The 13,162-nt window shown below is 45.0% G+C and overlaps 1 protein-coding gene across 2 annotated transcripts in view; it reads right to left on the bottom strand.

The window, feature by feature from the left end:
• Csmd1 (CUB and Sushi multiple domains 1) overlaps nt 1-13,162 on the bottom strand; it is a 1,661,894-nt gene that overhangs the window by 165,706 nt on the left and 1,483,026 nt on the right. For both annotated transcript variants that reach the window (XM_074055299.1, XM_074055300.1), the window contains exons 38-40: nt 8,901-9,019; nt 4,918-4,987; nt 2,187-2,303 (exon numbers count right to left, since the gene is read on the bottom strand). In XM_074055299.1, coding sequence (XP_073911400.1) covers nt 2,187-2,303; nt 4,918-4,987; nt 8,901-9,019 — 306 coding nt within the window. The remainder of the gene's footprint in view (nt 1-2,186; nt 2,304-4,917; nt 4,988-8,900; nt 9,020-13,162) is intronic.

The following is a 13,162-nucleotide window of genomic DNA, read 5'->3' as shown; positions in this document are numbered from 1 at the left end:
CACGCACACACATACACACATGCATACGCAATATACATACACAGGCACATACAACACACATACCCACCCACACCATACACGCACACACACACATGTGCAGCCACTGCAAATGCACATACACCAGACATAGGCACACACACCAACCATGCACACCATAATGCATGCACACATACACCACTCACACACACATGCACACACATACTCACGTGTACAGACACCGCACCCACACACCACTCACACACACATTAACAAGTACACACATGCACACATACACCACGCACACATGCATATGCACAAACATGCACACACAACCCACGTGCACAGACATGTATACACATGTACAGACACCACACACATGCAGGGATAGGAGAGTTGGTACAAGGTGGTGACAGTCACTGCTGTTTTCCACACTCACGAGGAGGAGCTGGTTGTGGTGCCAGCATGCTGACTGCAGTGAATGACCTGCTGTCACAGACACGCTTCTCTCTGCACACAGGAAAACGGATCTTTTTCCCTTTCGTTTCCAGCTCTCAGGGCATCATCCAGCAGCAGGACTTCCCACCCAGACACGCAACTCAGTGTGACAACAGCAGAAACACCTGCCTGCCTTCCTGTTCTCCCTGTGGGTCCAGTTAGTTGTAATTACAGGGAATGCTCCGGAATCCTTGCAAGTTTGGGAGAGTAATAGGAAATAATATGGGGAGGTCTCGGGGCGGGGGGTGAATAATTATTAAAAGACCCACAGCCACCTGCAGCTTTTTCCCTTTAAGGAAAAAATTGGAGTGTTTGATTGATAAACACAGATTTATGAGCAAGTTACTGATCGAGACACTCAGGTGACCCAGGTGACAGGTCCCCGGTGGCTGAAACAAGGCCTGGCACCTGAGCAGCCTCGCGGTGCTGTGCCGAGTCCTGTGAGAAGGAAGAGTGAGAGCTAAGGGGTGAGAAGCGCAGAGCATTTGCTCACGTTTCCTTTGTAACTCTGATGTGTGGCTGAAAGCTAGGTAGTAACGTTTTTCTCAGTCTGCAAAGTACAGCAGACTTGAGTCCTAGAAAGAACCACAAACAGGGACAAAAATGTTCCAAATTCTTGCATATCAGGGGACTTCTGGCCTATGGTGGCATCCATCCAACCATCCACTCCCTTTCTTTGCCCCATAGCCTCCAGTGGCTCATAAAAAAGTCCGTGGTCTGGACTCCACCTGCTGTCCCCACAGGGCTACTCTGCCAGGCCCCTTTCCTGGTCCAAGAGACCATATTGGCTCACCAGGGCCAGCAGGAGTCTTCGAGCCCACTGTGCATTCCTCCAGCTACTCTCTGTTGACCAAGTCAGCTCTACCTGCCCTCTGTGCGCTCCCTCTATGGCTATGCAAACAGGGGCACAGATTCTCCAGGCAAACGCTTTGAGAACTTAAGAGAAAATAATGTCATCTTCTAGGGCAACAGTTTCTCCTTATGCAACTATTCATTGCTCATTCAAGTGACACATATTTACCACATAAGTGAATGACATGGGGAACCTACCTTGGTGCATTTACAGTGCAAGCCCTAGAGAAGATGCAAGTGGAGGAGACCCCAAAGGATGAACAAAACCCCACAAGGCAGACAGAGACAGGCCAGAGTAAGAGCTTAGTGCTCATAACAACTGAAATTATGAATTGCTGAAATTAGGACCTGAAAGTAATAGCTGAATATATTTTTTAAATTTCATAAACCTATAATCAATGCAATATATGATAAAAAGTTAACAAGACAATACTACCTTTTTGAATTTCTGTGTTATATTGAATTTAAAATGTGTTACAATCTGAAGGAGATCGTAAATATTGTCCAAAAGAAACAACAGCCAATATTGCATTGCAGAAATAGATTAGAAAAAGCCAGATTGTAAATAAAGAGACTGACGATTGAATTAGGAGGGGCTCATTTTACAGTTTGTGGGCCTATTACCTCATAATTCAGCTAATTTAATTTGCCCTAAAAGGAGTTGCATGGCTGAATTGATTTTTCAAATAACTTTCTGTCCTCAAAGTTATTCTGCCAAAGCTTTATTTAAATCTGTAATCTACTTTCAATTAAAGGCACCATTATGTCAACAGAATACAGCCCATTCCTGACTCAGTATAATTCCTGGCCAGAGAGAAATGAAAGGTGGCACATGTAGGAACAAGACATGCCATACTCACCGTAGCCAATGGGCAGTGAGATCTTCCAGGTGCAGTCCAAGTTGTTGGGGTATGAGCCAGGAAACCCGGGGCTCAAGATCACTCCACCCAGGCTGGTCAGTGTCCCTCCACAGGTGGCTGTTAAATAGACAAGGGCCGTGAGTCTCCCAGGGTCTCACATTCCTCAAGAAAATCTCATGCCACAGACTCCACTCGCCATGCTAGGGAAGAGCGAGTCTGCAGAGGAGAGCCCCGAAGAACTTCCCACAATGCAGTGGGCTTCAATTCCCCGTGGGCTCAGCCCACCCTCCTCACTGTGTCTGCTTAGAATAAACTTGACTTCTGCCAGCACTCAGAGGCCAGCAACCAGGGTGAGTGTGTTTGAGCATCAATTTGGCTTCAGCTTATCAGTTATGATCTGTTGAAAGTGATGGTCCTCACTTCCCACCCAGTGGTAACTGTGTGCTCTGCACTGGGCCCCACCACTACACTCCCACAGCGCCCCCGAAAGGCTGGTGTTGAGGCTGACACCTTCCTCCAGACCAGGAAACAAAGCTTGAAGAGATTAGGAAATGAGGCTGGATTCCATGACTGGTGGAAGCCATCTACCCCATTTCCTCTTGGCCTGGTCCCATGGTGCCATAGCCCCCGGGATCACCAGCACCCATGGCTTGCACATTTCTCCCAGCCTCAGGACGCCGCTCGCTACAACTCCTTCCCCGGGACTCCTATGTCCTAAAGAGAAGCCCTGCGTCCGCCCTATCTTGGTTGCTCTCGTGCCATGCTGTTATTTATGTCTGAGGTTCACCTGTAAAGAACCATGACTGCTTTTACAACAAACATGCCAGGAAGGCTGGATCCCCATGAGCGACTTGTTAAAACGGCAACTCATGTATTTCAAACTAACAATGAACACGACGCTGCTTCTTTTCAGGAGGTCACATGAAGTGACTTTCTTCTGACAACGTTCTCATTAAACAAAACAGGTTTCGGAAGCCTCTTCCCGAGAGAGAACCTTCAGTGGGACATTGTTTTTCATCATCAAGGTAGGAAAACCTTATTCACTGGGAGAAAATTTAAAATGAAAACTCAAGCGCAGTGAATTTGGTGATGGCCAAGATGACATCACTTCGTAGAGCTCAGACATCTGTATAAATTTAAAAACATGGAAAACATCCTTTTTACGGTGTGGTTCATATCTCCAGAGATGCCTTAGACAACATGCACTTGCTTGCAATTTCAAGAATTTCAAGAAGAAAAGCCTGCAAGGGTGACTTCGAGGGGAGAGAGAGGGTGGCCTGAACAGGCCACCATAAAGTCGGAAGTTCTGTTAGCTCTACAGGCCCAAGGTGCTATATTCTCTGTACACAATTCTAAGCAAGGTAATTAAATTGTGCATTACTCAAAACCATTTTATTTCTAAGATTTGTTTGAGGGGTGGGGCAATTAAGCCGTCAGAAGAGTAATTACCTTGCCTTGCCTGTGGGAGCCAATGTACTATGCTATCATTATCCTGGCAAAATGAATCCTAAACAGAATGTGACCAGCCCAGAGGCTCATAATACACCGTGGCCTTCAAGCTCGCCCGCATTGGTCACTGTGCAAGTGATGCATTCTCCCAAAACCTGGCCTGCCAATATGGGGTTGTTTTGAACATCATTTGGAGGTCAGGGGTTCTAAGCATGGCCCATGGCTCTGCTGAGTGTTAGGTGACCCTGAGGCCTAGGAAGAAGGCACGAGAGAGTGTCTGTCACAGTGGAGCTGGAAGTGTAGACTGTTGTGTGCTGAAACACAGTGGTGAGCCCAGACGTGGTAGATCTGTTGTGGGGACTGTGGAAGGGGAATTTGCACAGCGTTCTCATTGCAGCTCACGGTGCCATGCAGACGGAGCTCGTGTGGAGCCTGCAAGCCCTACTAAGCTGATGCAATTACTGTAAGTCACAAGACTCCATTGTGTGACCTGTGCTGTAAGGTCTCACAGGGCCTTGAGGAATGGGTTCTTTCCCTCTCAAACACCATGTCTGGAAAGCATTCCCGCAACGGACAGGGGTAAGGGCAGGGTGGTCCCCGTAACAATGAGCATGACTTGAGGGTGGGCACTGGGCTGTTGCTGATACGGCTTCAACACTCTGGCTTCAATCATTATCTGTAATTCTGAATTTTGCCCCTGCAAGCTTGCTTTCCTGGGGTTAAAGGCCTGTATATTTCTATGAACTCTCAGAGTCCCTACATTCTTCCTCCCCATAAGTCAATATGCCGGCCTGCAGTCACAGATCCAATTTGGCACCTTGAGCTGGAAATCTCACAGCTCCCGTGTCACCCCAACGCAGAGACGTGAAGAGGGTGAACTGCTGCAGCCCACGCAGAAGAAGCAGGACCAACTCCCATCCTACAACTGCCACTGCACCGTATGTGATTGTCATGGGGTAAATGTTTCTCTCTCCCTCTCTCTTTTGTGTGGTACTGGGGATTGAACTCAGGACCTCAGGCTTGTAAGGCAAGAGCTCTACCACCTGAGCCGTGCCCCCATCCTTTTGCTTTTAGTTTGGTTTTCAGTTGAGAATTGTACTTCTGCCCAGCCAACCTTTGATCCTCCTCCCTGAGCCTCCTAAGTAGCTGGAATTACAGACATGGGCCACCACTCCCAGTCCTCATGTAATGAATGTTTTGAAAGAAATACAGAAGTGCATTATCTGAAGCCCAAGTGGCGCAAGCACACGTCCCAGAGACCAGTTTCTCAAGGCACACTTACCAGTGCACAGGGGAGACGGGTAGTTCCAGCGACGCACAGTTCCTGGCATACAGGATATGTGGGAACGGCCCTGTTTAAGAGAAAGTGAAATTAAATTCACGTTAATATGAACAGGTGACTTCAGTAGGAAATGTGACAATATCGGTACCTTCTTTGGCCTCTTTTGTTTTAACCACACATGTAAAAATACCACAAAATTTAAAATCTATTTGCACTACAGATTATTGAGGAAGCACATATTTTGAATCAGTATAGAGAATTCCTTTATCACTGCATTTCCTTTCACTAAAATTAAAATATGGAACGTCTCCAGAAAGACAACAATTTCATTGGGCATTTTCATAAAGCTTAAAGAAGGCTATTGAATTGTGCAAAATATGTCTTTTTATTTCACCATTGGAATTTACAGCTTTTATTCTGAAGGTTGAGAATGACTGGGAAATGCTAGGCGTTAGTTACATACATAGGTGACATGCCAGTGATGTCCTGTCTGCTTAGGGAAAGGTGACTTTCATGATTGAGTATCTTTGAGATTCATACCGTTCCTGAGGTTCAACCAAGAGATGGGTCAGTTCTTCTGTTATCACAGGGACAAAGTCTCAGCACACACTCATTTTAGTTCTGGACAGCCTTGACAGCTGTCATCTTAAACGTCCATTCTGAACTCAGTCCCCATCACCAAGGATTGCTCACCTCTAACAGATCAAGCTCTCTACTTTCCACCTTCAAAAATTCAGTCCTTTTTTAAAGACCAAGTGGCAAGGGTTAAATGTGAATATGTCCCTTACTGAAATCTCTCTTGTGGTTAAAAAGAAGGTGACAGATGTGACCTCTGTCTGCGGCCTATTTTGGTTTTCCCTTATTGTGACTCAGTGCCCCATCTGCTTCTTTACCTCTCTCATGAATTTCCATTTCCCCCTGTAAGTAGCATCAAGACAAATAAAAAAGTCTTTAATTCATTGTAAATCATCTCAACCACACTGGGAATTCATCAGACCAGAATTTGCACAAACGCAGTTACCAGGGGCAAGTCAGTCAGTTCCCTAAGCCATAAACCCTTCCTGCTCAGTTCCTCTGCCACAGAACTAATTTCCTCACATTTCCTGATATTTTAATAAGTAGCTCCAGTAAAGGAGGACAATGCTTGTTCTTAAGATGTTCTGAACAATATTTTCGCTGTGAAAGTTCATGTTCTGTGTTTATTCTGTGCACAATTAAGTTGTCTTTAATAAATTTCTTCTTGAAATATGGACAAAGTGCAAAGCCTTTGAGTATGTTTATTGATGACTATCAATAAACAGCCATCTGTTACCCATAGAAGCCATATTCTGCTGTTGATGTTGGTATAATCTTTCAAATGAGTGATTCCAAATGAAATTTTTGTAATGGATCATAACCAAGACAGAGTCTGGTGTATTTATTTCTTAGTTTTTAGCCAAAAAGAAATTTTCTTTCTTTCTTTTTTTCTTTTTTTAAACCCATGGCCTCTTGCTTGCTAGGCAGGTGAACCACTGCAGGTGCATGAAGACATGTTAGTTGCTTTTGAGACAGGGTCCTGCTTTATGCCTGGGCTGGCCTAGACTACAGTCCTATTTGTGCTTCCCCATGTAGCTGGGATGACAGGTACATACCACTGTACCCAGCCATTTGTTGAGATGGGGTCTTATGAACTATTTGTTTGGGCTGGCCTTGAACCATGATCCTCCCAATCTCTGCCTCCCACATGGCAAGGATTCACAGGCTTGAGCCACTGTGCCCAGATAGGTTTTTGTGTTTTTGAAGAACACTAAAGCAAGTCTATATAGGATGGCAACCATAAACCATCCAGATATTCAGGGTTTCCTTTCAACATGTGAAGTCAAGGCACCTTTACCAACCATGAACCTCACTGGGTCTACACTGCATGGTGTCTGTGTGAGACCTGTGTAAGCACAATACTTTGATGACTAGCATGGTATCCTTGTATGTTGTTACTCTGTTAATAAAAGCATGTCAGAAAAATAAATAAATAAAAATAAATAAATAAAAGGATGTCAGCAATTTTCTTTAAATCCATAACCCATTTTGTCTTATGTGAATGATAAACTCCTGGGTCCACACTTCGGCTTGCACTGTTTACAATGAAGGAAACAGCTCAGTTTGCATTTGAAACAGAGCTAATAAATAGCCCGATTGTGTGTCCCTAGCCCTGTGTGCCTAAGCAGCACAGCAACCAATACACCTCAGGAAACCCTTGCAATACAGGGGAGTTTGATTCTTGAAATATCACGTAGAAAAGGATGCTAATGGAAACTGCAAAGTCACTTCTTCAGCAAGCAGAAACATGAAGCTCCCTGAGCAAGAGCAAGCACGGCAGTGTGGGAACTTGGAGGAGGATGGGAAGACAGAGGCCCATGGGATCAGTAAGCTAAATGCAAGTCAAATAAGACATAAGAACGACTCATTGGTGTAGACTGGGCACCTCTACACGAAACCTATGTGACAGGACACAGAACTCTTTCCATTGTAACATGGCACGGCAGAAAGCCTTTTGTCAAAGAATCATCCTAAATAGCCTGGGCGTGCCTGGTTAGGAAAGGGTTTCTGTCAGAGAACCTGAGCAAAGGACTCCCTGTGACACAATAGTCTATGGAAACTTGACTTCCACAGTCCACCTGCTTGCAGTCAGAGTGGCAGCTCAGGCCCCTGCAAATCCCACAGGCTGTGAGTGCAGCTTGCTTTCATGAAGGGAACTCTGCAGTTTTGACAACAATAATAATAGTTTCCATTTACTGAAGTGGGCAGGCATTCCACGCTCTTCCTCTAAGCACAGACCACACATCTGTGGCACCCGCGTCTCACGGTCGACTGGGGCTAACATGAGATCTTGTCAGGGGGACGTTCTTGGTCCCACAGTCATCCAGCATTTGGCATTTGTCAGCTGCTGCTACTTCCACAGTCTGAGATTCTTATCCCACACACTGTACACAGTGGCATCATTTTATTGCTGTGCTATTGCAATCCTTTCCTGATGCTACTGGGGATGCTTTACTGAAGTCTATTTCAGAGCACAGTTAAAAGCAATGCCCTTAGAAAGGTATCAGCTGCAATGTTAAAATAAAAATACAGCAAAAAGCCCCTACAACGGGAGTTAGCTGGACTCCGGGAGCATCAGTAGGTCTAGACACGTCTCCTGGACTCTGCAATAAACAGGCTTAGTTGATCGGTTTTTATTGTTGGTGGAGAGAGTGATGTAAGAAGTGTGCAAAGGGACAGACACTATTTGGGAAATAAGCTTACCTAAGGGTAACAGAAAAATGTTTAATCTTGTGTATGTTAGTTTGTGAAATGTTCATAAAACTTTTTAGATAATTTTCACACAAAAACTGTAAAAAGTTGTGCTGGAGGAGTGGCTCAAGTGGTAAAGCACCTGCCTAGCAAGGGTGAGGCCTGGGTTCAAACCTCAGTACCACCAAAAGAAATAAAACCAGATAGGAAAAGCAAAACTCTAACAAGTTTATAGCAAAACCTGTACTTGGTTTTTCTTGAAAGACATTTAGGTTTATTGAGTGACTTTTTGTTGGGTATGACGTGGACACCACATGGTGATCAATTGAATGGAATGATGGGAACAGGTTGAGAACGGGACAGCCCAAGTCCAGAAGAAGATCCAGTGACTGGTGCCAGGACAGAGTTTTAAAGGCACCACAACACTACTGTGCTCTTTAGAATTTCTCTGCAGAGTTACTGGAAGAACATGCACTTTGAAATACAGAAGTTGGGAAAATGAAATGCTCAGCTTCATCACTTAGTGGATAACCTTCGGTGATCCAGTGATGACTGATTTCCAAGATGTGTGGTTTAATTTGTTGGATTTGCAAGCCAAGTAAAGCAAGCCAAACAGACTCCCTGGGTACAGTCCTAGGGCTGGATCTGCAGGAGGGCTGCGGGAGGTTTACCACCTGGAACCTTCTTTGTCACAAAGAACTTGAGGGAAAAAATACCTGCAAGGTGTACCCCGGCTCGCACTGGAAGGAAAGCACGTCATTCACCATGTACCGGTCTCCCAGTTTGATGCAGTTGCTGGGCAGGGCGGGCTCCTGGCATGCAGCAAGACCCACCGCTAGAGAGGCACAAGGACAAGCAGAACAGTCAGACAAGGCCAACGGGATTCCCGCCACACGCACAGCCTTTCTCCTGCACATATTCCCACAGAGTTTAGTGCTTTCTATCACCATCCTACCCAAAAGGCTTTTCGTGACTTTACTCAGAGTTAGGAGCTAATTCTTAAATATTACTTCACTTCATTTATATCGCGCAAGTACTCAAGGTTTTCCTTTACGTTATAAAAGTTATCATTTGCACGTTTATTCAGTGTAAGGCACCTTAATTCCAATATAGCGATACTTTAAAAAACCATGTCCTTAAGAAGCTCTGTTTCCTATTCTATGCAGAACACCAGGATATCAACGTCCTGCTTTTGTTTTTCATGCATACTTAGCAGACTTCACGAAGAAACTTAAATCTGGGAGTTCTGTCCATGCAGGAAAATACAATATGAGAACTGAGTTTTTTAGGTTCACTTTTCTCTTCGTCTCTCTCTTTTAACAACAACATGAAAACCTCAGGAAGATCTGTTCTTAGGTAAAAAAGGACCAAGTGCATGACTCGAAAGCTATAATCTGTGGGTTCCCAAACCCGAGTACCTTTCATTTAAGGAACCCACAGATTAGAAAGAAACGCACTGTATAACACTGGCTTTCGAGCACGTTGCTGGATAAATTAGCCCTAAGGATTATTTTAGCTCCTACGACTCCCTTTCAAAGCTCTTAGCATGAGAAGAAAAATTTGCAAGTATGGTGCTTAACAGAATCTCAATTCGGCCAGGTGCAGAGGGGCAGAGGGAGGAGGGTCATGGTTGGAGGCTGGCTTGGGCAAACACACAAGACACTATCTAACCAACAGCTAAAGGGAAAAGGGCTGGGGACAAGGCGGACTCTGAGTTCAAACCCCAGTTCAGGTAAAGGCATAAAAAGAACAAAAGTTCAATTTTTTTGGTCAAAGGCTACAAACTTTCGTAACACGGACAGGTTGTGAGGATCTGATGTGCAGCGTGAGTGATGGTGGTGTGCCCACTTTATTATGGGTGCATTTGTGACGGTGCCAAAGCCTTACTGACGGCGGCCCACGCCTTCATTCTTCCAGTGTGTCTTGGGGAGACTGGAGAAGGGCTCCTCTTGAAGAGGTCACTCACCCTTCCTCTGCAACCTTGGCTGTGCCGCACAGGAGCCATGGCTGTGTCGGAACAGCTCACAGTCAGGCTCTGAGGAGGGCAGCTGTGGCGGGGGGAGCTTGGTTTCATTCAGGACTTGAGTGGATTCAGACATGAAGCCCAGTAGGCGATGTGGGGACAGGTCATCCCTGTGACCCCAGCGCTCCTGGGCACACACATCGCCCGTCTCTCCCGCGGGCCGGCCTCACTGGGCCAGGCACACTCCATCATCATTTTGGGTGTCACTACAGTGAGCTTGCTCAAAGCACACCGCACACACCGAGGGAATTACCACAATGAAACCTCCTTGCACTATTAACGCATGCCAAGTTTTTTAAAAGTGAAAAAATAGCTACAGGAGCTCAAGACACGCGATGAAGAACTTGTAGACAGGCACCAGCCTCGTGTGTGCTTCCACATGGTGCTGACTCAGGAAGGCACTGGGTGTGATCCCCAAGTCCAGAGGGGACACTCTCAGAGAGCGTGTATGAGACAACGGGCAAAGGGGTGCCCCTCGGCTTCTCTAGGCAGCCGCGGTAAGGGGCAGAGCTCTCTGAGCCTCGCAATCTGTGCATCTGCAATTGAGCAACGGGCAAAAGGAAGCCACGGGCTGTGCAGTTGCACAGGTCCATGAGTCCAGTGTCCTCCGCTTTGGTGACCTGATGGCAAATAAATGTCTCAACTCCTTGGGTCTGAAGTGCAAGTTGACACCCCCCAGGCCATCCCAGGTCATGAGGTGGCTGAGTGATTTCCAGCCATGGAGCTCGGTGGGTGATTCTGTCTGGGGTGAGTAGCTAGGAGCTGTGTCATAAAGTTTTCTAGGTTAAAATAGATTTTTCCCTAAATGGCCGTATTTTTCAAAGTATAAGACACCATTTGCATCAAGCTGTAGTTTGTTTTATTCCTAGCAGGGATTTTCAAGCCATTCGGGGCTTTTCATAGAAGATAAAACTGCTAAATATGAAGAAATACAACCACAGGCCCTTAACTTGTCACGTTAGTGTAGCACCAGCATCTCCTTTCTTAACTTAGATCGTGGATGCAACTTCATCTGAATTCCATAGTTTTTCCTACTTCAGATTAGTAATGTCACCTACTCTATGTCATTTGGTTTTTATTTCACTCTGGGAAAATATAATTAAAATATTCTGGATCCAAAATTTCTAACCACAATTTGGAGTGCTAAAAAGCTAACTTATGGTGAAATCACATCAAGGTGATACTTCAAGTGTTCACCAGTCAGAACAGAAAAAAAGAATACTGATGACACAAAAATGCTCAAATGGAAGAGGACTGTTTAGAAATTAAAAAATATACATGACAAATAATTAATCAACATCAAATCTAGTTAATAAGTTATTTAGTATATTTTTGTTGTATGTTGGGTTTATAGGCAGCATTAAATCATTTCCATTTTCTCCTTCTTTAAATTCTATTCCCAAATTCAATCCATCTCCTGAAAAAAATAATGCTCACTTATGTCCATCACCACAGGAATTATACTGCATTTTCTGAATAAAATAAAGTCCAAACAGTCCCTTCAGTCCGTGTACAATATGGTGACACTGGGACAGCAGATACGTGGAGCTCAGGGTGTTAGAAATGTAGCAAGAACACCATCCTTTCCTACTTTCTCCAGAGTCACTGAGACAACAAGGACTTGGAACTGGTGGGAACATATTTTAAACAATATCATTTGACCTGTCACTCTGTTCATCCTGAAGATGAGGGACAGAGAGAGAGAGAGAGAGGTTGACCTGGGCAGAGTCCCTGTGTTCTCCATAACAGACTAGAAGTCTCTCTGCAGCGCTCACAGTAATTCCAGTCAACTTGAGCACATGGCCCCTGTCGCAAACAGACACACATGGCAGGGAAGGTCTGGCGGTGCCAGGGCAGAGAGAAGCTGGGCCTGAAGAGTGGGGTAGAGGTGGAAGTTTTGTCACAGCAAGCATGGGGCCCAGGATGGTCCCATGCTCCATAGCAAGAGGCAATGATACTTTTGCAGCCTGAGCAACCATGCATGCTACTGACTGAGGCAGGGAGATGAGAAAGAAGGTGAGGCTGTGCAAAAGTCAGCAACATGGGTGTTGAGAGAAGTACCTTTTTGACTTTTAAGGGATGGGAAGTAGTAGACAGAACAATATTTGACAAAGAAAAAGCCTAGACTATTTGTATTGAGTCACTATATTAATTAAATGTCAACTAAGCATGACAGGACACGCAATAGGCAGGATGGGTTTGGTGGTAAATATGAAACAAAGCCGGTGAGTTGGGGCCATGCATGGTGCAGAACCACTCTTTAAAGAATGAGTGAGAACTCTCTTTAATGACTTCATGCCACACTCTGGAGAGGGGCGTCTGAGAGGACTGCCATGATGCCTCCTGTGGCTGGGCCACAGAGCTGAGGGCAGAACTGTACAGACAGTTGTGCAAAGTGTTTGCCTAAACACCAACAATGACGTCTAGGAAGATGCACAAATAAAAAGAACTGGCTTAAAATCTGGCTGAGCCAGGCATGGTGATGCGTACCTGTGATCCCAGCACTCAGGAGGTTGAGGGAGGAGGACCCTGAGTTTGAGGCCAGTCTCAGGTACACAGTGAGACTATAAAAAAAAATGGCTAAAAGAGAAGTTGTCAAAGACAACCACTTGATTGCAAATTTCACAGCAATTTCCAGAGGCAGAGACATCTGGAAAGAGTAAGATTTGTGATAGAAAGGATTTCTAGCTGTATATAAAATCATTGTGAACTTTTATTTTATGTCATACATGGTAATATTACATGTGATAAAGCAATCTTTCTTTAAAATGCTCAGTAACATGAAGATGGTGCTAATTGCCATTCCTGTGGCTACAAGAGACCACAGAACCCAGCGGGCAGTGCCAGGGGAGGGGAGCATGTACATATCATGGCATTTTATATGATATTATCTTCAGATATATTTTATGTTCATTTTTTTGGAGATCTTAAAATGTGCTGATACCTAAAACTGCA

Source organism: Castor canadensis, chromosome 14 (assembly GCF_047511655.1).
Source record: "Castor canadensis chromosome 14, mCasCan1.hap1v2, whole genome shotgun sequence".
NCBI lineage: Eukaryota > Metazoa > Chordata > Mammalia > Rodentia > Castoridae > Castor > Castor canadensis.
The sequence above is the reverse complement of the archived record's forward strand: the minus strand, read 5'-3'. Positions and strand labels throughout refer to the sequence as shown.